The sequence below is a fragment of the Strigops habroptila genome, chromosome 7, assembly GCF_004027225.2.
Source record: "Strigops habroptila isolate Jane chromosome 7, bStrHab1.2.pri, whole genome shotgun sequence".
NCBI lineage: Eukaryota > Metazoa > Chordata > Aves > Psittaciformes > Psittacidae > Strigops > Strigops habroptila.
The window spans coordinates 45728182-45754381 of record NC_044283.2 but is presented as its reverse complement, the minus strand read 5'-3'; the positions used below and the strand labels follow the sequence as shown (position 1 = coordinate 45754381).

Genomic DNA, 26200 nt, shown 5'->3' with positions numbered 1-26200 from the left:
TGAGCCACAGAAACTGATAGAGAATTCAGTAACTGTTGAGAAATTCCAGAGCTCATTTATAGATACCTGTAGAAAGGGTGCACCTTCCTATTACATGGCTCTATTTATCTGAAACAGCTCTTCTGGAACTGTTATTTGCTGTACCCTAATGTGGTTTTTTTTCCTTTTCTAATGCTATAGGAAGTTCTTTTCACATGGGTGGGGCCGCACCCTGACTTTGGTTCCCGAAGGCATGCATGCATAACAAGGCAAGGCTTTCCACTAGCTTAGAGAGCCATTGTTTTCTCCTTTCTTTGTTGTATAGTATATTGTGAATGAAAATTGATAGTGGTATCTCCAAGCAGAAAGAAGAGTACAATGATATTTTTGGGGGTGGCTGGAAAGATAACAGTTCTTGAGCCTCAAACGGGTAACAAAGGGTACATGTTTCAGAACCCTTTCCTGCACTTGATTTAGTACACATGAACTGGGTTTTGAGTGTGTGCTTCTTATAGATAAATGGGTGGGGATTTATGTCTTGTTTGGTGCAACGTTTCATAAACCTTTGGCTTTGCATGTTTAAATTATGAAGTGTTAACTATGCAGAGAAGTGATTCTTAGACTTGGTTTCAAAGCTCATGCTTCAGCGGCTCTTTATTAGATTGTGAGGCAGGATGAACCTCCAAAAGAGCTCTGTCAGTTTGTGAGCTCAGAAGATGCTACTACAAAAAAGAATGGGTTTTTTTTTTTTTTTTTTGTGAAACTAGTGTTACTCTGCAAAATCTCCCACTGCTAATACATCTGAAACTTACGTTGCTGTTTTGAGGAACTGCTGTGAGCACTGCAGTAAATCGGAATACTGTCTTTGGTGAAATTCAAAAGCATCATCTAAAATCTCCAGCTTTTCCTCAAATACTCTTCTATTGTACAGTTGCTTTCATTGAGTCAGTGGGTAAAATCGTCCTCTCGTAGCTACATCCCATTCATCAAAATTGCATCAAAGGCGGAGTTGGCTCGGGGAGGCTGCAGAATCCTGAAAATTCCATACTCAAAAAACTTTTTAATATGAACCACCTGTGTGAGACATTGTTATAGCGGGTAGTGGTACAGCTTGAAATGTACTGATGAAACTTTATTTCCAGGTGCATGTTTTGAGCCTGATTTCTGTGAGCACAGGGGATAAATGACAGTCATGGCCTGCTGCGTTCCAGACAAAACATCAGATGTTGAAAGCACTTATTTCTGAATTGTTAATGATTTCCTTCACTGACAAACCTTAAAGTGTGAACATTTGAAAATCAAAGTGGCTGACACGAGCCTTGTGTATGAAACACTAAGAATCACCTGATTTTGCAATGAGATTGGGGGAATGTAAAAAGCTAAAATGAAGATCAGATTAAATGAATATGACATTTTTCAGGCAGCAGGAGTTTTCCTTGTGTAAACACTGTTTGCTGGTGTAGCAGTACTTGATAGCCGGAAGATGAAATCACAGAAAATATCTGGTTGCTTAGAGAATTTTCTTCTGTTAAGTGACAGGCAGCACTCACTGCAGACCTTTTCTTTCATACAAGTAGAGGGGGTTTTTTCTCAATAGTCTGTGCTTAGTCTGTAACAAAAGATTTACACTGTTCATAATGTATCAGTGTCCAGCTTGGAAACTGTGCTTTTGATAAGAAGTCCTCCTGCTTCTGCTTCCGATTATCTTCCTTGTTTTGCTGGGTCCCCACCCCTAACTTTTGGGGAGGGAGAATGGGAAGCAAACACAGCTGCATCAGTGGTGAAGTGAATTTTCTTTTGAAACACACCAGGGAAGTTCCACGTGTTATGCTGCCAAATGCATGAATACGTTAGTGCATATTTGATAGCCTGCTCTTTCTACTCTGTTTTGTGAAGGCTAGATACTTTATTTCCACTGCTTGTAAAGCCATTTTTAACTCAAGCTTTTTAAAAGTAACACAGGTTCCTAATTGATCTCCTAAGGTTTATTGTGTGTTAGTTATGGCATTTAAATAGGTAAAATTAATTTGTGTTTATGTAATATTTGATTTTATCTTACTATGGAGAAAGAAACGAAAAATAAAAGTGAAGCAAATGATCAATCCTGAAATCATGCATTTTTGGATCATGAAAAAACATGATATTTTACAAGCACTATAGCAATTTTTAACCTTGCAGATTCCCCCTTCTTGGAAAAAAAAGGAAACAAAAGGGCCTGCCATAAGTGCTTTCCTTTGAATTAAATGCCAGTTACTGCTGTTTGGTATTCTTAACTGTGAATAACTTTATGCTGCTCTATTTGCTAGCACAGAGGTGATTCCTGAGGAACCTGTTATCAGGGAAGTCAGTACAGCTTAATCCATGATCACTGATATTATCCTAGAAATAGCCACTTGCTCGATGTAGTAAGGAAGCCATACCTGTATGGCAAAATACACAGCTCGGGAAGAACAGTATGAGTTCTACTCTGCCAGATTAATGTGCCATGCATTCAGTACAGGAAGAAGATCTAATGCAATGCTGCCAATAAAATGCTGCAGGTCATGCAAATCATTGTGGAATTGAGTGACTTTTGAATGAGCGTGATCAGCACCAGTGCAGAAGGCTCGTTATTTCTGTCTTGGAGAGGCTGAACTGCCCTCGAGCCAAATATCAAACTGTCTGATGTGGATGACTAAAAACTGGGGTAGAAAATGGTTAGGGAAGAAGTTACCTCCTTAGGAGTGTACCAGCGGTGGAGCCCAGCTGGGCACTGCTCACACAGAAAAGGAGCCGTGAATTCAGTGCTGCGACAGAGATGCTGGCTCCAGCCCACTAGAAATGCTGATGGAGAGGAGTTCTTGCTGGGCCACCCTAACAGGGCCTCCGCTTGGCAGGTTTTCCTAAACTATTTTAGCAGGAAGTTTACTTTTCCCTGAGGTTGCTTCCTTCCTTTTCCTCCCCTGTCTTCTCTTTCCACATATGAATTCTGTTGGCTAGAATCTGTACCTCCAGCTGAAAAGAAACTAAGTTTCTCCCTCCCTGTGCCTTAGGTGTTCCAATCCTGCTGGCATTCCTTTAACCTGTTAATTTAATTCTGTCAGTCAGTAGACTTTTCTTACCCTTCTATTTCATGCTTTATATGCCAGGGTTAATAAGAGTCCTAGAAACATGATTCTTACTACTCTTTCTGCCTAGAATGGCATTTTTCTTGCATTTATTATTTTGATGTGCTTCCTGCATCCTTTACCCTACCTTTGCTGATTCTTAGCACCTATTAGTTGCCTCTTCTTTGCTCAGTTTCTTATATCATCAGGATTTTCACCTACCTCACCTGCACAGCTGATGCAGAAATTGAGCACTCCTTTTCCAGAGGCTGGCTGGTTCTGGAGGTTCCTTTCTGGGGGCTTTCTGGAGTCCAAACCTACCATATCTTTGGCGACACCAGCACTGATAAGGGAAAAAGTTGTTAGGCAAACCATTTTCAAACTCTGTCTGTGACGCAGCCATTTGACTGCCTGGTGCAGTTCCAGTTGAATCATTTTGCCAGCGGTACTGTAGGTGTAAGAAATCCTATGTTTGTTAGCACTGACTGAACCTACTGGCACAAGAACGTTTTTATCATGGGATTTCTTTAATGCATAAGGATGAACATGAGTGAATTAGTTGTTGATTTTGTTATTTCATGGAGTTTATAAGCCATTTTTCTTCTTTTCTTCTTTTCCCCTCCCCACTCCAGCAGTGTGCAGGGTAGAAGGGAGCAGGACCCATATGTCAGTGGTCTAGGATGGCCAGTGAAGGCTCCAACATCCCAAGTCCTGTGGTCCGTCAGATTGACAAGCAGTTTCTGATTTGCAGCATATGCCTGGACCGTTACAAGAACCCCAAAGTACTTCCCTGCCTGCACACTTTCTGTGAGAGGTAAGTCCTTTCCTCAAGCTGGTAACTAGGTTTTTGTGTCATGCAACAGGCACATGGATGGAGACTTTCCTCTTGACTTGTAAAGGTCATCTCAAGGCTTGATAAAGTCTGAGAATGCTGGAAAGTCAGGGACATAGAAAAACACTGTTATTTGTGACAGGCAGGAAGAAGAGACAGCAATGGAATATTTGGAATACATTCCCTTTATGCAAGAGTAAATAAAAAGTAAATCCAATGAAACTAATGAATACAGTTACAAAATGTGAAAAGTGTTGGCATTCAGAATTTGGACCTCAAATTAATGGCCTCAAATTTATACTGATTAGTCTACAATTAGAAACAATAACACTCTTTCTTTGTTGATTTACTAAGCAGAGAATTAATTATCTCATCCTTTAATGTCCAAGGGTTAGACATGATATATACATTATTAATAACCTGTGATTAAATGCCTTCATTATTCTGCAGCTTGGTTGACTGAAGTGGAAAAGCTCTGAAAAGAGATGTGATAAAACAGAAACCTGGCACCTACTGTATTCAGCTAAATGAATTGAATATACATAGTGATAATGCTATATTATCCATCAAATGGTGGAGAAAATAGAGCATCTGCAGAAAAGTTAGCTGCAAAAATGTTAGAGTTCTTTACCCAGTGATGGGATCCAACTCTTTGGATTATATATTGAATGTCATGAGAATTTTAATAAATGGTATTTTGTGTGAATATTTCGTTCAGGAGATTTCCACTTCCTAGAATTATGGTGTGCATATCTAACTTTGCACAGGGTGCAGGAAAAACTGTGGATCTCTGAATGTGTCAGAGGAACTGGTCTTTTATAGAAGAATGGGAAACCCTGACTTTTCTGAAGTCAGCAGTGAAACTCTCACTGAAGTCAGTGAAGTCAGAATTTTCACCACCATGTCTTAAGTTTCTTGACTTTAGTTCATGTGTAAATCCTAAGGTCAGCTTCTGGTTTTCACTGTAATCCTCTTATGCTGACCTGGTTACGGAGAGAGGCTGGAAGAGCTCTTCCAGTGCACTCCTGATGTGCAAAGCCTAAGCTCTCCTTTCATAGAGCCCTTACAGCTGGGTCAGGAGGAGAACTGCCAAAGGAGGATGAGGAGTGGTGCAAGAAAAACCCTTGGAAGTGGATAAGAGCTATGTGGCTGCGTGAGGTCACACTTTCTTGGTTGGCATCTCTTGAGGAATTTGGTGTAGCACTGCTCCCGTTAAGGACTGCATTCTGCAAAGCTTCCTGTGCTTGTGGGACTATACTGAATTGCCAATTGCAGCTGGATGTTGCATGCCCAGCAGCTGTTAACTTGATTTTCAAGGCCAAAAGTGGCACTAAATGTTACCTGGGCCAGTCTGCTGTATATTGTTGATCACAGAACTTTTGTGTCAGATTTACATTGTGTGAAATTTAGTTTTTCTAAAAAGCCCCCAACAACCCTTCCCACACACACACAAATCAAACATAAATAAACAAAAATCTCCTCCAAAACTCCCCTTAACATAAACTGATAACCTAGGCTGTGTTTCTCTAGGTAATGAAGACAGCTCTGTTGATTCTGGCTATCTGCCAAATAACTTTCCTAGTTGAAATAAATGGGAAAATTTACGTTGGTTTCATTGGGCCCAGGTTTGAGCTCTGAAACGCTAAACCCACAAATAAAAGTTAATAAAGGAGATTCTATTAGAAAGACAAGGGTCAACCACTGGTTAGGTAGTTAAAGACATAGGCTCAAATACTTGATGCAGTAACTTCATGTCTGTCAAACTTAGTCTGATAGTCTATCATTTTTACTATCCTGTGAACAGGATGCAGTAGATGTCTGGAAGCATGGATCCCCTCTGCACAAGTATCTCAAAGGCAGGCACATAACTCTTATAGTGATACCAGCTTATAAACCTTTTCTCATGTGGCAGAGGTAAAAGGTTTAAAAGAAAAAAGAAATCACCATAACCACTTTTACTTCTGAAGCCTGGTGATGTACCTTTCCTTTTATAAGTAGGGGTAGCACTATTTCAAACCAGTTCTTCAACTGAAAGGATTTTTTTTCCTCTTTGATGATACTTTGCTTTTCTCTCCTCTTCCTCCTCCCTTTCCCATAGGTGCTTACAGAATTACATTCCAGCCCATAGCTTAACCCTTTCTTGCCCCGTGTGCCGCCAGACCTCCATTCTGCCAGAGAAAGGTGTTTCTGCACTCCAGAACAACTTCTTTATCACTAACCTGATGGATGTCCTGCAACGAACGCCGGACAACAGCATTGAAGACTCCTCCATCTTGGAGACTGTCACCGCTGTTGCTGCGGGCAAACCGCTCTCCTGTCCCAACCATGACGGAAACGTAAGTGAGGTGAACTCCTGTGATGTGTACAGGTACTGTTATGTACTGGCTTGTCTGGTTTGTCATAGATATTTTGTTCTAAAAAGATAGGGGGAATTGGAATCACACTAGTTCTTTGATTTTATAATATGCCAACAAAAGACAAGTGATTCTTACAATTAACTCAGATGCTTTTTGTGGAGCATTTTAAAGTAGTTGGGATATTATTTCATCTTACCAGTCATCTTGGATGATACTGTCTTTTAGCATATTTGGTCAAAATTATTGTCCTGCAAGTGCTGAATCTCGTGCCTTTGCCTCTTTGTGATGGGTTTCCATAGCTCTCTTGCTTGTGCAATCAACTATTGTTGTGGGAACCTGTGTGCTTGTTTAGTCAGTATGTGGCAGGGACCTTACAAGCTTAACTGATGTGCACACTGAGGCAGTACCAAAAGCTATGTGAGCATATTAACATGGAGCCAAGTAGAAGGGCTCAGGACGATTTGGGTCAGCACAGGCTAGAAACAGAGAGCTTCTGTTTATCTGCAGTGTTTTGTGCATCTCCCGTATCAGTCCTTGAAGGATGCTTTCTTTTTTCCCTCCACCTACATTTTTTGCCCAGCATCCCCCCCACATATGCCCTCAAATTAAATCACTGAATTCATTGTCAAGCACCCCTAACTGGGTAAGTATTCCCAGATTATTACCAGAACAGCTCTAACTCTGCTTATTTAAAAATTTTCAGTGTTAACCTGTGTGGCTTCATGGTAGGCATATGAGCTCCTGTCTTATAGCGAGGCTTATGCAAATGTATAAGTAGACAACATTGCAAAGCTGAGTGATGCTGTGTTGTGAACTGAATGCTGTGCTTCTATGCAAGCCAAGAAATATATGCTAGTATTTTAAGACAACTTTCAGGGGACTGTTTTATTTGATACTCAGTTTAGGTATAGCAGTTTTATAGGAATAATTTAGCTGATAAGTAGTGATTACACTTACAGAGGAACAGCTAAGTTCCTTTACCTTTACTGACCTGCTGGAATTCGATGGGCTTGTAGAATTGATTTGCTGTACACTCTGATTAATGAATAACTGGTATAACTTTTTAAATGTGTGCTATACCGATGTGTGTTTAGTGGTTACTGATTAATACATTCCTAGTTTTTATTTTAATTTTATTGGCTCTCCTTAAAATGAATCATAGCTCTTTTCTGACACAGCAATCGTGAAAGAGATCATTTGATTGTGAAATGCAGAAAACGGTCAAAATGAGGGTGTTACTTGGTTAGCATTTTACATTTTCAGCTGATCATTCTTTGTGTGTGCTTAGAAAAAACTGGTTTGCCTACAATTAAAAATGACACCTTATACCACTCTGAGAACTTCTTTCTAGGGAAAGGCGTTTTTGTAAGTCCTCCAAACCCAATGTACTTGTCTTGCCTTGAAACACAGTATGCCCTTTAGGATGCTGAGTAATGTGTGATGGGAGTATCTTCTTGCTTCAGTAAGTACCTGGGAGGGTTGGCGACAGTCTGAGGGTGACTCCAGTTTAAAGCTTCATGAAGCTAGGAAATTAAAAGCTAAAGTGCACACATTAGTCCTTGTGATGGGAGGAGCTGAGATAAGCTTTGGGGAGAACTGCTTGAGGCTGGTCAGGTGGGTCTGGCTGAAGGGCAGAGTGTGCAGGGCAAGGTGTTGGGCACCTTAGGCCTCACTGAGGAAATAAATAGGTTTCTGCTGGCTTCATGTGTACACAGCATGAGGGCACTGTGTGGCAAGTGCCTTGCTGCTAACAGCTTTGCTGGGGGCTTTAGAGAATGAGAGAGGATTGAGGTGGTAGCTGAAGCAGAACGCCTTCACAGAACCAGCAGTCATTCTGCTCTCCATTAGTTTTTATGTTTTGCTTGGGGTAGGGTCAGGCCCATTGTGTTTTTACTATCAAGGGTAAAAATTTGCATCAAGTATATTTCATTTAAATATTACCAGATTTTCTTTGCATTAGCTTGGAAATAAGTTTCTGTTTAAATAAGTTTTTTCAAGCTTTCCAGCCATGCTGGGTTTAAGCCTCTCTGATTAAAATCAAATAGAAAATGATGCGCAGATACTTTCTTATTGGCATGCCTCTCTGCTTGTTACTTAACCTTCCTCAGGCCATGTGGATACTTTCTCTTCCAGTTGGTCTGTTATTCCCACCACTCATTTTTCCCGTATGTGTGTGTATCCTATTCCTTCTGCTCACGACCTCTCATCCTCTGTTGTGGCATCTTTGTTGTGCGCATTCTTACAAAAAGTGAAACTTAGCTTGTAGTATCTTGACACAAGAGACTGTTTCCTGCACTTGAACTATTAACAAATACTTCCTCATATGCACCCAACATGAAGCACAAATATATGTTCTTGTTAAACTGGGGTAATAGGGCACATATATTATGGAACTTTTGAATCTAACAGAAGATTGTAGTCTTCTACCTACACATTAAAATAAGATTGGCTTTATCCTCAGCTGCTAAACACTGCAGCTCTTGTTGGATGGTTTGGAAACATTGATCTGCAATCATTTAGGGGCAGGCACAACAGCCGGGACAGGGAAGGCTGTGAAATTCTAGGTCCATTACTTCATAATATGTAATGAGTGGTGTAGCCTCTTTGCAGTCACCCATCCTGAAAAGTCCATGCTTGGGCTTTATTTGAATTTGAAATGAAAGCCAGCTCAGCATCTAGGATCTGTGCTTTTACAGGTGCAGTGTATTTTCTGCCTGTAGAGTGTAACAAGAGAACATAGCCCATATTAAATTAAATGCTTGTAACAGGAGAGAGTGCCTTATCTTTGACTAGCTTTTTCTCAGAAGATGATAGAATAGCTTGGCAATTTGACAGGAATAAGATCTTGTCTAGAAAAACATTTCCTGAACTTGTGCGGGTGTTGCTTACTGCCTGTATGCTTCTCTTAGAAAAATAAAGTACCTATCCTTGATACTCTGAAGTGACTTTATAACATACCTTATAAAACCTTGCTTTTTCTCCTCACCTCTGTACTTCCCACCATGGCTCTTATTCGTGTATCTCATTGTGTAATATTCAGTGTGTCATTGAGGCTAAATAAAAAAATCAGAATGTCAGAGTTAGTTAGAGTCTTAATGAGAATTAGAGCTAATAAACTGAGCTTACTGCCGGCACAATTTTGTTCTCCCTGTCACAAAATGCGATACCCATGTTGGGCATGGAAGGAAGAGAGGAAAAGCCAGTAAGACCTGTCCATCTGTAGTTGGAAATGAATCTCACCTGTTTAAGAAATGCTAGACAAAATCTTAGGAAATCAGCTTACGTAGGCACTTGAAACCTGAATTGTATTAATATTAGGTTTTCTTTCTCCTTTAGCTATGGCACAATCTTCAGATTTTGATGTGAAATGAAAGCTGCTTCACTCAAAAGACTGTAGTTTGACTGAGGCAAAGACAACTATTTCTATGCAGACACACACATTACATCTTTGTGGTTTTCATGCTATTACCATCCTAGCTTATGTGATTGATTCTCTGGTGCTTTAATAAAAAGGAAGAAAGTTTATTCAGCTAAACTTTAATATGCCAATGAGATGCTTTCTCTCATATACATGTTGCTGCAAATATAATGATGTTTATTATAAGGTGCTCAATAGGAAACAGAAATATTAAATTATTCTAATCATTGTATCCAAAGATAAAAATATTTACTAAAGGCTTATTAAAACATCTTGAACCTGCACATTAAATTATGAAGAGGCAGAAAGATTAACTTTTGACATTCAAAAGAAATGAAATTTTGACCATATAAAAACACATATAAAAAAAAAGAAAAATTCCTAATAAAATATATGAAATATTGTTCCTTTTGGTTGTTTCTGGTTGCAAATTTTTGAAGCCTGTGAAAAGAATTTGAGGCCTAAACTCTTTTAAACTCATTTCCTGTAGGCACTGTAAGACTGCATCCCATCTTAGTGCCTACCAAAGTAACTGTCAGGCCTCAGAAGATGTACTAATGTGAAACTGCTAAATTCACAGTGACTGGAGTAGTGTTGATGGGGATTGTCATTGTTTAGGAGGTCTGTTTTGTTTTGTTTTGTTCTGTTTTCCTGGCTGATATAGTTGATCTTACACTGTTTATTTGGAGCAGCTTTTAAATTTTCTCTGAAGTGGCTTACACAAATGGCCAACAAATGTCTTAAACCCTCATTGCATGTGGATCTCGTATCTTGTGAATGGAGATAAGAGAGAAGAATGGGAATAAGACAAAAAGGAGCTTATCAAAGGAAAATCCCTATTAATGCTAATGGCCACATGCGAATCACAATCTTATTTCACCCTCCTAATTCTCAAGATGTCTTGGAGTAGCCAGCTACTTTGCACGGTGCTGTTACAGGTTCCTCTGCTCACCTGAAAACAGCCATTTCTACACAACCATCTTGTTGTCAACTAACATCTCCAGCACAGCCATCTTTGTGTGAGAGATCTGAGTGCCAGAAGCATCAGCCGAGTTATTCAAGATTCTGATACTAAGCTGTGAATGCAAGAGAGCTGCCAATGTCTTCCTTTGAAGCATATACTATGAGCTTCCTTATACACTGTTAATAAGCCTAAAATGCTTTGTGCTTGAGGACTTCCTAGCTGTAATAGAAAGTCTCATGCCAAATTTGCATCTATGTGCATTATTCCGGGCACAGCACTTTTCTGTTTCTTTTCCTTCATGAACATATTCAGAATTTGGGGTATTTATTACATGTAAAGATCTCTTTTTATCTCCAGACAGCGTCTTACTGGGTACATAACAGGTTGAAACAATCTCTTCCTCTTTCAAGTTTAGATCAGCACCCTTATTATAATCTCAGATACAAGGTTTTGATGGTTTTAAGGGATTAGTAATGGGATATGGAGATTTTTCTCTGTAGCACATTGATTCATTTAGGGTGTTTTTCTCTAGCAAATAAACATGCTGTTTGGTGAGCTCCATCAAGGTCATGTTCCTTGGGTGGCCCTGTTATGAAAAACAGCCTAAGTCTACACTTTCTTTGGCAGACAGTCTGGGGAGACTAAGGATTGAGTTAGTGAGGGGACTTGAATGCCCTGGTTTTTTGAGTTGTTTCACAGAGTAGTTGAGAGAGACACCAAAACTTACTATTACACAGCATAAAGATAATGCTAGGGCCTGCCTTGAAGTCCAGCATTCTGTTTCCCAGGCTGCTGTTCTGACGCTTTCTGATAGAATGAAATGCATTTAAACCAGTATTTTGATATGAATATATAACAGCCATCTTTTAGGCAGTAAATTAGTGGTGGCTGAGAAAGGAGAAACTTTTTCTCAGAGGTTGGATAATAACATGAGCTCAAGACCCAGTAAGATGTCCTTCGAGTGATGTTACTGCTGCGGTGTTTGAATTTAGAGTTGTGCATCACCTTTTCCAGGTGATGGAGTTTTACTGCCAGTCCTGTGAGACTGCCATGTGCCGGGAGTGTACAGAAGGAGAACATGCAGAGCATCCCACGGTACCCCTCAAAGATGTGGTGGAACAACACAAGGCTTCTCTCCAAGTCCAGCTGGATGCTGTCAACAAAAGGTATGGAGACTCCACTGATTATTTTCTATTTTCAGTTCTGCCACTGGCTTCCTGTGTTACCTGGTAGATGTGCCATGGACCTTTGCCTAGAATTCAGAGATAGTGAGGCTAGCATAAGGAAAAAAAAAGCATTTGAGCGTGATGCACTGAAGGGTTAGAGAAAAGAGCTAAAGAGTCCAATCTGTCCTTCACAAAACAGAAGCCAGTAGAAATTCAAGTGCCCTCCAAATAAGGGACATAAAATGTTAAGGAGAAAAGCACTAGCCAGTCATGAATTTAATCATAAATAAATAATACTGGATGCTTAAAAGACTAGTACAAACACTACAGTGGCAGAAAGGCTAAAAAAAAAGGAAAAGTGGGGTAGATCTAGATATATCTTCCTGAGCAGATACATTTGCATAAAGGACAGAGGATACAAGGCCTCATTGTTAGAAATGCCTAAAGTCTAATGGATTTCCACAAGGCAGGGCCCTGGCTTAGCCTTATTTTATCAGACCAAAATCACTATGTGGTTATAAAAGGAATAAACTTACTTCTGGGAAATGGCCGAGTTTGAAGACAGCCTGCTGGTGAGATGGTTTCATCAAAGATATCAGGGCAAGGGCCAATGTCTAATGACTTTTGAAACAGCAATCTTTGTAATTTAATCCCTCCCTCAGGCTTCCAGAGATCGACTCAGCACTTCATTTTATATCTGAAATCATACACCAGTTAACCAACCAAAAGGCTAGCATTGTAGATGACATTCATTCCACTTTTGATGAACTCCAGAAGACTTTAAATGTGCGAAAGAGCGTGCTGCTTATGGAACTGGAAGTGAATTATGGCCTTAAACATAAAGTAAGATGCATGTTTTGTTTCAATAAAAAGCTATTAATTTAATCAACCATAATTTACAAATGATGCAGGACACCAGTTTGGCCAATTGTGTCTGAGGTCCAGGGGAGAACTTTATTCTCCTGAAATCAAGTGCTGCAGAGCCTTGCTTGTGGGTGTCCAGCCTTATAAATGGAATTCAGACCCTGTATGGGCAGGTAGCCCTTTTTGCATGGTGTATGAGGATCTAAAGTGGTCAACACACTAAGTAGGCATCTGCTTACAGCCAACATGCTTATGTATAGATGACAATAAGGGAACACCAAAGAAAAGTCTGAAATCCTTGGGCTGCAATCCTATGACTCCCCCACCTTTCCCCCCATGAAGATATATGCCAACAAGAACTGAGCAAGGCTTACTCTTTTGCTTTAAAGCACTGTTTTCCTTTCAAGTGCCTGCTAATTTATATCATGTTAGATGTCACTCGTTGGAACATATAAAGATTGGAGGGACATCTCACTTTCTCAGGGGAATGCAGACAACAGTAGATTTCAGAGCTGTATTCACTCTTTTACTTCCTATCTGGATGATTGAATCTTGTGCTTTCCCCCCTGTATTGTAGACTAAGCTTCAAAGGAAGAGAACAGAAATCTGCGCTTCTGCAAAGTAGAGTCTGTAGCCTGGTGGGTAGGGGTTTTGTTGAGGATTAGTCAGTCTGAATCAGGCAAATGAAATAATTTAGTCCTTGTCTTCCTGGGCATCATTTGTCTGTTTCATGTAAAGGAAAGATCTCTTCCCTCAAAGCCTTCAAAAGAAAGTAGCATCAATGACTGGAGTTTCAAGAGTGCCTGATAATATTAGCATCTTGGGCATTCTCTGCAATTACTGAGCAGCTTGAGCATCTCCAGATGTCTGAAGCTGAGGAATGCTGCATTCCTGGATCTGGAACAGGCTTGGTCATTAGGAAGGTATTGAACGGCTGAGCCTGTGAATATGAAGGAATTCTAATATGTGCACAAGATGTGTACTTTCAGGAACACACAGAGCCCAAAACCCTCAGGGCACAGAATTCAGTCATCTTCAGAGCTAAGCAGGAGCTGAGGAGCTTTAAAATTTGGACTTAGATCTCAGGTTCACCTAAACGTATTCAAGATGTCACAAAGACTTATTTTCTTATCGAGTAAATATACTCAGGGTGTGTACAAAGTTCACACAAGATGCAGTATGATGTTAAATTATCTTACTGTTTTTAAAGGGATTTAAAATAGTTTGAAACCTATTTTGGGCATCAGAGAACTAAATTTTTACAAAGCTGTAGAGCAGTAAAAGAGGCATCTTCCCTGTTTGTATAAAAATAGAGCTATTGGAATTGGATTTTACTTTTGAATGAATAGTAGTCCTGCAAAATAATTCAAACCCAGATATTCCATTATTCTGATCACGTACTTTGCAAAAACATAAAAATGAAAGGACTACACTTTACCAGAAGAAAGTTGGTGATTCAGTTTGAGCTGTCTAATGGACTGAAAGAGGTCTTGTGTAAAATACTCTAAAATACATTTTAAATATTAGCTATGGTAAGATGTAATATTTTCCATCTTTGTAATGAAAGAAAACTATTTTGAGAAAATAATGGGTTTAAAATGTAGCTGCAAATTGTCTTCCTCCTCAGTTTGTGGTTTTTTATGCCAAGCATATGGGGTTTTGTCATCCTAGGACTTCATTAGCTATGCTATCTGTTTAACTACTTGTGTCCTTGAATAAACACAAAGCAGATTAGAAATGCCCTCTATCGAATCCTGAGTGTTGACTAGAAAAACAACTAACTTGAAATTTCAGTGTAGTCTTGAAATTTGTTCATTCTGTTTTGCTTGCCAAAGGTTTTGTGTTATCGCTTTCTCGTCAGCCTGGATTTTCTCCAGTGGGTGAAAAGCAGACAGCTTTGTAAAATTCAGAAGAAAAATGCCCTTAGAATGTTGTGTCATTACATGGTGTGTCTCACCAAGAGAAGTCATAGCAATAAATACACCCAGTCTCCAAACTTACTTTAAAATCAACTGAAAAGTTTTGAAAATATTTACTTTACAGTGATGGTCAACAGAATAACTTCTCTGATGCACAGTAATGTCTGTGCCCTAGTTGTTCTTTGTGGGAAAAATATACCACATGTGTGACTGGGTACTTTGGTTTGGGGATTTTGTCAGACAGTGTGGGGGATAGCTGGAATGTTTGAGTTTTCCTGACTCTTGTGAACGTCCCTGCTAGGTTGTTATAATTCAGGGATCCTTTTTCCAAATCATTGCAAAATTGGTTTTAAACAAAAAGTTAGCCTTGTTCCCAGCCCACATGTAACAATTTTGAGGTCAGTATTGTTTTAAGGATTTTACACTGAGGGACAGAACTGAACCTAGAATAAAAACTCTTTCTCAGTCTTAAATACAGAGTAGCTGTATTTAAGCAAATACACCCACCAAAATTTCAGACTACTCAACCCAACTTTTCCCAATATCCACAACCCATCCTTTACATTTTGCTTTCCTGTCTGCTGAAACTGGGGGATCAATTTACCCGCTTCTGCTGGAGAGACTTCTTTCTTCACTTATCTAGATCAGGAATGACATTTTTCCTCAAGATGGATGTACAGTGCCTTCTTGTCTGTCTCCATAGAGGAGTAACCCTAGGTTTCCCTGGGCTCTGAAGACATTTTCAAGAAGTTTCTTGCAGCCTCCCTTAGTAATGGGCCTGTGACTCCAAAATATCTCTACCCCTGTGCATGCAGCTCAATTCCCAGTGATTATCTCATTAACTATGACTATGGAGAGTTAGATGGAGCAGGTGGGGCACAACCTAGTGTGACAGTGGGTCTGTGAAGCCTTGAAAACACGAAACAGGGCATGTTTTTTGTGTTGCAGCATGATATTCCAAGAACATGTAGGGGATCAGCGTGGTCCTTTTTCTAAAATGAAGCTTTAAAATAAACCCTATAAAAATAAAATAAACCCCATAAATTGGGTTTCTACAAAGGCCTTCAGATACAAAGCATGCTACATCTTGCTGGGACAGTTCTTGTAACATAATGCTAATCTGGTGTCTGGTAATGTACACAGGTCCTCCAGACACAGCTGGACTCCTTACTTGAAGGACAAGAAAGCATTAAAAGTTGCAGCAACTTTACAGCCCAAGCCCTCAACCATGGCACTGAAACTGAAGTTCTGCTGGTGAAGAAGCAAATGAGCGACAAGCTGAATGAACTGGCTGAGCGGGACTTCCCGTTGCAGCCCCGTGAAAATGACCAGTTGGACTTCATAGTGGAAACAGAAGGCCTGAAGAAGTCCATTCACAACCTGGGTACTATTTTAACCACCAATGCTGTTGCCTCTGAAACAGTTGCCACAGGTGAGGGACTGAGGCAGACAGTGATCGGACAGCCCATGTCTGTTACCATCACAACTAAGGACAAAGATGGGGAGCTCTGTAAATCTGGGAATGCTTACCTCACTGCTGAACTGAGCACGCCTGATGGGAGTGTAGCAGATGGAGAAATACTTGACAATAAAAACGGCACTTATGAATTTTTATATACTGTTCAGAAAGAAGGGGACTTCACTTTGTCGCTGAGACTTTATGATCAACATATCAAGGGTAGCCCGTTCAAACTTAAAGTGGTCAGATCAGCAGATGTGTCCCCTACCACTGAAGGGGTTAAGAGGCGTGTTAAATCTCCTGGCAGTGGTCATGTGAAGCAGAAAGCTGTGAAGAGACCTGCGAGCATGTACAGCACTGGCAAAAGAAAAGAGAATCCCATTGAAGATGATTTGATCTTCAGAGTAGGTATGTGACTTGTCTGCTACCTATTGACATACTTAAAATAGTTCAGGGAAACTGGATGGAAAAAATCTAGAAGATATAGTATTTTAAGGTTAAAACTGCGAGTAGAGAAACCTAATAATACCTTTAGGCCTCTTGACTTTTGCTCACTTGTAAATTTTAAAAGCACATACTTCAGCAATTCTGTTTGCAGCAATTATTTAATTGGAAATTGGGTTGAAAAATGCATACATCTGATTTGGGATAAAATATTTTACCACCTCTTCTGTACTCTATTGGGCATCATAAAATGAAAATATAAATAAGATCGATGTTTCTGATCAGATTAAATTACTTCTTTAAAAAGTTGCATGGCAAGAAGGGAAGTAGGAGGACTCCTTCTCTAAAACTATTGCCCTAGAGGTTAATCTAATTAATTCACCTGGAACTATAAATGATAAATCCTGTGGTCATATATAGTTAATTCATCATGTCAGCATAGGCCAAAATGATGGTTTCGTTTATTTTCTTTTTTTTTCTCCCAATATCTAAATATGTTTGGTTCTTTATATATTGTAATGTTATCTGTGGACTTCTAATGCTTGGTAAAAATGTAACATCTTGGTGTCATTTACAGGAATTTTCTTTCAGGTCTTTTGATATACACTTATTTTAAGCTATGTAATAATTCATCTTTTTAAAAGCCTGTACCATGGGCTGCTGTATTCATATAGTATCTGCTTATACAGTTAAAAAATACTTTTCACTTTGCAAAATGTGAAAAGAAATAAAATGTTTTCTAAAGAAAAAAGACAAATTAATTCTTAATACGTACAAGTCAGGATTTCAGCAGTATGTGTTACCAAGTTTGACAACCAGTTGGTAAGGTGGCTTCCCGCTTTGTAGCAGAGAATCAATGGTAGTTAATCCTTGAGGATTTTTTAATAATTCTATTGAAAATTCATCTGGGCACCATTTGTCATTTGGATAACCCTGTCCATCTGATTTCTCATCTGTCAGTATTCCTAGTAGATTCCTTGCTTTGATAGAGAGTACATACAATAACATAATGGTTTTCTATCAGAAAATATATTCAGGAAGCATGATTTGCTTGCTGAATAGGACAGTGCAGTGTAAACTTTGGCTAAAGCCACTCATAAAATGACCAGCTTTCCCAGGTGGCCAGTGCATTTCCTAGTAAGATAAATTTAAAATCACAGAATGGTTTGGGTTGGAAGGGACCTCAAAGATCATCCAGTTCCTTCCCCCTGCCACGGGCAGGGACACTTCCACTAGACCAGGTTCCTCCAAGCCCCGTCCAGCTTGGCCTTGGACACTGCCAGGATGGGGCAGCCACAGCTTCTCTGGGCAACCTGTGCCAGTGTCTCAACACCCTTATAGTGAAGAACTTCCTAGTATCACTGCTCGTACTAGTAAGGGAGGCAGAGGGTATGTATAAATGTAGCCTAGATCTTTTTGGGGCCTTCTTTTGAGACAGGGCTAAACAAAATAGTTAAGAATAATGTCTGAACCCTCTCTAATCTCTTCTGGAACAGTTGTGACATGTATGCTAGACAGAGCTGGATGGACAGACACAGGCAGATTCTGTGGGTCTATAGCAGGTAGGAGCAGGATGGCAAAGCCTGCACAGGTACACTGTGCCTGTGAGTAACAGAAGAGCACTGGCTGACACCTTCACTGAATACCAAGCCCTCTTGTTCACATATATCAAGCAGTAATTTGTCCCAGTGTGGAAATCGTAGATCTAAATACTTTAAAAGAAAAAAAGAAAAAAAAAATTATATCCTGAAATTATTTTAAAACTGTTAATATTCGTATTTAAAGCTTTTGGTATGCATTAAAGTGATTTCAGCTTGTAATTTCTGCTTCTGTATCTCTTGCTTCTAGTGAGCAGTTTCTAGTCTGACTGCCAATAGTGGTATGGCTCTGGCTTGGGTTTTGTTTTTGGTTGTGTTTGTTGGATTTCAGTTTTGTTTAACTACTCTCTCCAACACGCCATAAACTCTAGAAGTCTTAAATGTTTTCCAAAAAGTGCAGTGCCCCTTCTTTGTGTTGTGATGCAGTCATGACCATGTGCTTTATTGTGAAGTTCTGCCTCCTCCCCTTCTTCACCACTCTACCCCCCCCCCCCCAAAAAAAAAAAAAGAAGAAAAAATAATTAGAACAAGAGCTATGCATGTCTCGGGGCTTTTGCTTGATGAAACATCTGAGGAGTGTCCACGTTTGGGATATATGGAGAACTATTTTAATGAAAAACTGAGCTGAGAGTAATACTTCATCCTATTACAAGTTCAGTTCTCAGCCACTCATTTCACAGAATGACCCTACATAGAGATGTCCCTCTGGGTTTCTGTGGGCTTATGTATGCATTGTCTGAAAGGTCTCTTAAGCCATTACAGCTGTAATGCTCTAGGTTTTTACACTCTTCCAAAATATGCAAAGTTAATGAAGACAGGTAAAACTTCTGACATTTTCACAAGGATTACCTTCATGGATTTAAGAGTTTGTTTAGTTCCAGTTTCAGATCACTTGAAAATTGTTGATGAGGTAATGTAAAATAGTGTTTATCGCTGTTTTCCAATACAACTGCATATCTATTTTGAACCCATTGTTGAATTCCTCTGATAGCCCATGCCAAATCTGGATTTGTAGTTTAAACTGGGCAAGATAAATCTTATATTTGGGCTGCCAGAAGCTCATACAGCTGTGTTGGAGCAGCATACTGTAATATTCCTATTGGCATCCAAGTATACTGAGTATGCTATTGTATATATGCTGATGTAAGGGCTTTTATGCACAAGTAAATTGATCAGCTCTTAGCAGGAGATTGTTCTCGTGCTAGGATTAACAGAGATAGCATTAATACAACATTAGTACAGTTAAGTGCTTTCATTCATGGGGAATTGTGCATTGTATCTTTTGCCAATTCTGTTATTCATGGCTTTTAAAACGGCATGTGGCTCTATTCAGACATTTTAAGGTCAAACTACTGAGTGCACATTCATGCATTCGTGTAATTCATATTTACAAGAACAGAGTATTTCTTGCTTTAGCCTCTTCTCTCTCAATAATTTGCATCCTCAACCTTTTAATTTTTTTTAAACAGGCATAATCTCTAAGAGTGTGTCCATGCAATATCTGTGTGGTACGTACTTGGTTTATACAAATGAAAACAAGAATGTGCTTATGATACCCAGAAAATAATTGTGCCATGTTTTTTGCCACCTCCATAAGTGGTAGGAAGCACTAAAGTGAGAGGGAAGGCTCTTTTCCATTACCCTGTTGTTGTGCCTTAGACCCATGCTGAGCAGGGGATAATAGAGGTGAGGGATGTTCACAGTGTCAGCAACTTCCACCTTCCCTGGTAAACCTATTCCCTGTTCTCTGAAGAAGGGTTAAAAGCCATCAGTTAGCTACTCTGTCCAGGACCCCACCTTGTGCTCTAGCCCTGCCATGGTGTGCCATATGGCTTGGTATTTTTTCTCTTCTGGCATTGCTCATGACTGGGTTCTTTGACACCGTTTAGCAGTAGTGGTACTATAATTTCCCACTTTAACTTGTTTTTCTCTTCATTTATTTATACTTGGGATTGGCATTAGATACAGCCAGATGGAGAGCTGGCTCTCTGCTAGAAAGTTCAATTTTCCTTTCCCTCTGACTGTGTTTAGTTGTCTATTCAGTCATGTAACTGAGCATCTAAGTTTAACTGGTACATTTAATGTGTGTAATTCACTCCGATTCTGTGCCTTTAACAGTACCTTCTGTCAGTCTCCTTACTAGGTGTGGATGTCATCTTCTGGTCTGTTATCAATGCTGAAAGCATATTAGGAACTCTACATAAAAACTCAAGAACAAAGCCTGTGTAATAATTGCTTTAGTGCAGTTTAAAAGCAGGCTTAGGAGGAGCAAAGGGGTTCCTGGTCAGGTGTTTCTTTAATTTTCCCTGAAGGCCTCTCCCTGAAACTCTGTATTGGATTGTCCTGTTTGAAAATTACAGAGCTGCCTATAGATACATACTTTTTGACCTTTTTAAAAAAATACAAGTGGATTATATGGGTACACATCTTCAAAAAACGTTTTCCCAGCTGCAGTTAGCCCCCTTCTATGGATGGTCCACAGGAACCTTCCCCCTGTAGCAAGCAGCATCCATTTCCTCCCATTCCCCTGTCCCTTCTCTACCTTTCAGGTCCTGTCCTGGGCAAATTACAGCCTGGCTAAGGGCACTGGAGAAGGAAGGGATGTGCATGTGTAGTTCCATGTATTGCAGAAGTATGATACATGAAATGCAGAGGCCCCTCTAACACACATTAATCAGCTGTTCTTTATTCTCTATTTCAAAACGCTGAAACAAACCCATCAATAAGTAGTATGAAATAGCTCGTTGTTTTCTATACAGAATTTGTATTTCTGTAGAAATAGGAACACCAAGTAATGGGGAAACAGAATTTCACTTTCCAGTTTATTAGCTCAAATCTCTCTGAGGCTTGTCAGGAACTCTTTATGGGTTTGTGATGGCCAGTGTGAAATTTGGCCAGGACAACGTTGCGTAGATTTGCAGTCACACCTCTATTGGACAGGGGACAAAGAACTCTGACTGCTGGCAAAATCCCCAGCATGGGTCTGATGTCCTGATGGCAGAGACCTGGTCTTGGTTCAACTCATCATTCAGGGCTTTGCTGCTATACCAGCGAAGAACTGCTCCTGAGGTGCACCTACGCAAGGATGTGTGCATACCTAGCTGTGGTGGCAGGAGTTCCACTGCACAAGCAAGGCTTGGAGGTGGTCTTGGCCAAGCTTTTAGGGACAGATTCTGTGTAAAGCAAATTAATACAGATCAGCCCAAACTTCACTACCAACTGTGTGTGGGAGTATCTGCCAGAGTCTCTACTGAATTATTCATTCCTCTTTAAAGGCCGCAAACATTGTGTGCCTTCATCCAACAGATTGACTAAAATAAAAATTTAGGTTTGCATGGGAACTTGAATTAGAAACATTGACATTTATTTTACAGTAAGCACATAGCTTGTTAACAGTCTGATTCAGTGCAGTTTTACTAGAGAGCCTTTCGTATTTCAGCTGTGTCTATTATGAGAGATGTCATCGCGTCCTCAGAATGTGTAAGATTTGACTAAATATCTTTTGATACTCTGAGATAAAAAGAAATGAAGCTAGGGAACAAGAAAGCAACTCTGTTATACCTGCCTATGCAGTATGTATATAGACCTTTCCATGCTGTTTAGTTTCATCACTTTTTTCAGTACCATGTAGAGAGCAGTCCAAGAGGAAGTATTTGAACTGGTGCAGGGAGGAAAGAAATGGTACTTACACAACAGGTTATGGCTACTTGCAACCTCCAAAGTCTTCCCATTAATCTGTAATCTTTCTGCAGGGTTTTTGTCTCTCTGAATCCATTTCCTTCCTGCTGGGGGCAGTGACACGGTTTTCCTTTGTGTTTTAGGAAGCTGGTAAATCTAGCTCAGCAAGCAGGGAGCTATTAGTCATATTAGTAAAACTTAGAAAGAAAAAGACACTCCTATAACTATGATAATCAAAAATGTACATTGTACAACAGGTTTGTCCAGATACCCAGCACTTACAGAGCAGATTATTATTACAGTTACATGATGTAATTTTTAACATCTTCTGTAGCGTTAATGGGCTTTTAGTTTGGGGTTGTTTCCCCACCTCAGCTTCCCTTCTTTTTGAGATTCAACCTTGCCTGTATTGTGCAAGAATAAAAGATTGCAATTATGAAGCATTTTACATGTGCTAGATTGTCGTGAGCTGAAAATGGATACTCTTTGTTGAAAGCGTATCTTCAAAGCTAAATTATTTGGTTTGTGCAGGCTGTGCTCAGTAATACCAGAAGGAATTAGATAGGGCTAAGGCAAATCTGATTGTTTATTATCTGTATACAAAGATGGTATAAAAGGAGCTGTTCCACAGGCCACAGATCTTCTTCCTAATAACTCTGTTCAGCCTTCCCCTAATGAAAACTCTGCTGTCCTCTCCCAGTCAGCTTGCCACAGAAATTGCAGTAAAATGACTGTCTTTTCCTCCTTTGTGCCATGCAGTAGCTCAGAACAGGAGGGAGGCAAGGCTGGGCAAAGACAGGTATGAAAGATGTGAGCTTTCATCTCTAAACCAGGCTGCTTGGGGAACACTGGAATGAGGATCTCAAAACTGTCCTCTAGATCCAGCCCTGTGCATTTGAAATGTTGGTGCCTCCCTAGGCTAAGGAGATGGGTGACTGCCCGTGGCTGAGAGCAGACAAAGCACGGGGTGCCTTGATACAGAGGTGGGGCATCTTGCAGTAAAAGACTTGCTGAAGACTCTCTCTCAGGCAGGTATGTTTATAAGACAGGAATCTCTACAGGAAGGAGCTATTATCCTTTGGTATGCAGGGTCAGTTGCAGGAGCCTGCTTTTCCAGAGGCTGACATACTTTACCACAAGCTGTCCTCTCATCATCTGAACTGCTGCTGCTGCCCATGCTTGGATTCAGATCTTTGCTGGCATAGTGAATTATTCAGATCAGAAAGTTCAAAGTTATCCGTTTTCCTCTTGAACATAAGTTAGGAAATAAGCCGTGTTTCACTAACCTCAGCTTTCTTCTTCAGAGAAATTCGTGCCACTGCAGAGGGGACTGTATAAAGGCTTGTGTGCAAATTAGGACCTATGTGATAGGTTTAATAGCTGCAAAGCACTATGCACAGGGACACTGCATGGAGCTGAATTTCATCTGCATGCTGTGCTAATAAATTACTATTTCTTAAACTTACTGTGAAGTATGACTGTGGCATTTCTGGGTAATTTCTTCTCCTTTTCCTTTGATGTATGTTTACAAGATCCCACTGAAGAACATTCTGAGTAACTCTTTATATAGGTCTCTCTTATCTTTAAAAATGAAATTCCTTGACTTTCAAGAGGATTTTTCTAAGGGTAAAGAACGTACATTCCATATAGCTTGTGCTAGTTGGTTCCAGATGCTCTAGCTTATGCCTCCTCTTTTCTAACAAATGTTTTCCCTTTACTCTCAGTAGTAAAAGGAATGTTTCTCCCTTTTCATCTATTCTCTTTGGCTAAAAGGCAAAAAGGAAACTTATCATTAGCATATGGTGGAAAAAAATTACTGCATGCATCCCTCAGGCACTGCTCATTAACAGAATACACAGAAATGGCTCAAGTGTGGGTAATGTAATTGGTGTGTAACTCACTATTCCCTGAATATGTGCTTTCCCCTTACAGTACAAAAATTGAGAAGTATTTGCCTTGTTTAGAGGAGGAAACATTTGGAGTTCAAGAAAACAAGCCTTGAAACAAAGGGACATGCTCGCAGCACCAAGTGCAGAGGAATTAAATGTTACTTGTTAAGCAGTGACAGAAAATACTGATCCCACACCCATCTCCACGGCAGAAAGAAGGGTTGTTAAGAGCATACACATCCCTAATGAAAGCTAAATACAAATCAGAGCTAATATGTATGTCCTATACTGGGCATCACAGTCAGAACAGTTTTAATCACTGAGCTCCAGGATATTTTGTACTGACTAAAATAAAATAGAAGCTTTTCAGTTAAAACCATATATTGAAACCAATTAATGTCTGATAGGCAGCCAGCAAATGCTTATAAAAATACTTCACCAGGAAAAACAGTGCTGCATCCAAGTCTTGGAAAGAACAGCTTATAGAGAGACTTTTTGTTTCAAAACTCATTCATTCCTTATGAATAGCCATGGGGTCCAAGTTCATAATTTCAGACTTGTCTAAGGACCCCTGAGCCTCCTTTACAAATAAAGCAGGAATTTGGATACTGTTTCTGTGCTCCAGGTGTAATCTGGACCAGCCACTTTAGGGCTGACCTTTTAAAGACATCAGTTTGCTGTGTGACTCTCCTTGGAACATCTCAGAATAAACATTTAAGTACCGAGGCACCTAAACTTAATGAACTTTTGTGAAAATTTGTCATTTTTACAGCTCCTTATCCCCTTAAGCCACTGGGAAAAAGACTTACAGTTCTATGTAAATCACAGTTGCATTTGTCCTGGGTGAAAAAGGGACCTCTGTGTGCATATGCTGCTTTATTAGAACAATCTAAGGTCTTTGCCAGAAGCATTCAGTCTCCAGCTGTTGGTCTTCATTGGCACACATGTCCTAATCATTCAAAGCCAGTTCTTCATCTGAGTTTTGCTTCTAGGGGAATTTTTAAAGCCTATGACTGAAAACTGGGTATGAGTGAATAAGAAACTTCCCTGTCTTGAAATAGCCCCATCCAAAGTGTTCACCAATATGTTTTATCTCAAGTTTGTGACTTCACTGAGATTTAGATAATTGTACTAAAACCTTGTCATCTTTCCAGGTTCTTATCTTAGCCTCTGCCTGTATGTTCCCACAGTACCACCCCTTTCATTGCCCTCTCAGCTGAATAAAAATTTACAGTCCATCACTTACGAGAAAATATTTTACTAGTTTTCATTAGTAAAATTCACGAAAGAGGCAAATCGTGAACACTTTGATTTGTGAAGGCCAAAGAGGTAATTTTGTTGATGGGAGCTTAGATGGCATACATGCCAAAGAGTAAGAACAATCCCTTCTTGTACTTAGAACTGTGGATGGTACTGAGATGGTTCTTTGAAGCTGTAGCAGATACAAGAACTCCTCAAAATAGAAATCTGTAGATCAAGGATGTAATAAATGCATGTATTGGCACTTGGGTCCTAACTGATTAGTCCTGCCTAACCTGATTTCCTATGTGCTTTGTGTTCTGTTTTAGGCACCAAAGGAAGAAACAAAGGTGAATTTACAAATCTTCAAGGTGTAGCTGCATCTACAAATGGAAAAATATTAATAGCAGATAGTAACAACCAGTGTGTACAGGTATGAGGATATGCCACTGCCAGCATTTTTCTTTTTCTCTCCACCCCCACACCTGTGCCTTCTTCGTAGTCCAGGGAAGACACATTTTGTACAGTTCAAGCAGATATACAAAATACAGAGGAAACTCAACTTGTTTGTTATCTATTATCATTCTGTCTTCTTGACCTGCAGCTATCTTTTTCAAATCTACACTACATCTAGTATGTATATCAGAGTTAATTTCCCTTCCTTATGATGTTTGGCAATGAATAAATAAAACAAGCGGTACAATAATCTGGAAAAACGCCTTTCTGTAAATATCATTTTACATAGTAAATTTATCACTCCGTGTTTTCAAATATAAATCTATGACAAGATGCCCTAGATTTATATTTTTATATAATTTATTAAGCAAATACAAATATAAACATGTAGGTGTCATTCTCAAATAGCTTTTAGTCTACTTAATTGACTTTTGTGTCTGATACCACGATCAAATTTCTTCTTTGGTAGCACGCTTGACACCCATGATTTCTTAGCTTCTGTAACCTGTGTGAAAATCAAGCTGTGTTTGTTCGTTTGCTTGCAATGTATCTTTTTTACCATTAACAATTTGTCATCACTTTTCAGGCTGCCCATGTGGTAGCAATGAACAAGGCAGCAGTGTGTGGCTTGTTCTTCAGTATGTGGGAAACAGCAAGCCACATGCAGTAAGAATTTGTTTCCAGGCCTTTTCAAAGAGACAGTCAAATATTCATCACACTTTGTAATTTGCAGCCACTTCAGAGGAAGTTCGGTGTCTAATTACCTGGCTTGGGGACACAACCAGTGGACTGAATTTTGTGTGGCTAAAGCATCTTTCAGGAAATGGCCTAATACTTGCCCTGGAGTCAAAT

The 26200-nt window shown here is 39.7% G+C and overlaps 1 protein-coding gene across 7 annotated transcripts in view; it reads left to right on the top strand.

The window, feature by feature from the left end:
* Positions 1-26200, top strand: part of TRIM2 (tripartite motif containing 2) — an 88433-nt gene that overhangs the window by 46481 nt on the left and 15752 nt on the right. For all 7 annotated transcript variants that reach the window (XM_030491800.2, XM_030491802.1, XM_030491803.1 and 4 more), the window contains exons 2-7: positions 3698-3879; positions 5996-6233; positions 11651-11802; positions 12465-12645; positions 15729-16452; positions 25222-25325. In XM_030491800.2, coding sequence (XP_030347660.1) covers positions 3746-3879; positions 5996-6233; positions 11651-11802; positions 12465-12645; positions 15729-16452; positions 25222-25325 — 1533 coding nt within the window. In that variant the 5' untranslated portion in view covers positions 3698-3745. The remainder of the gene's footprint in view (positions 1-3697; positions 3880-5995; positions 6234-11650; positions 11803-12464; positions 12646-15728; positions 16453-25221; positions 25326-26200) is intronic.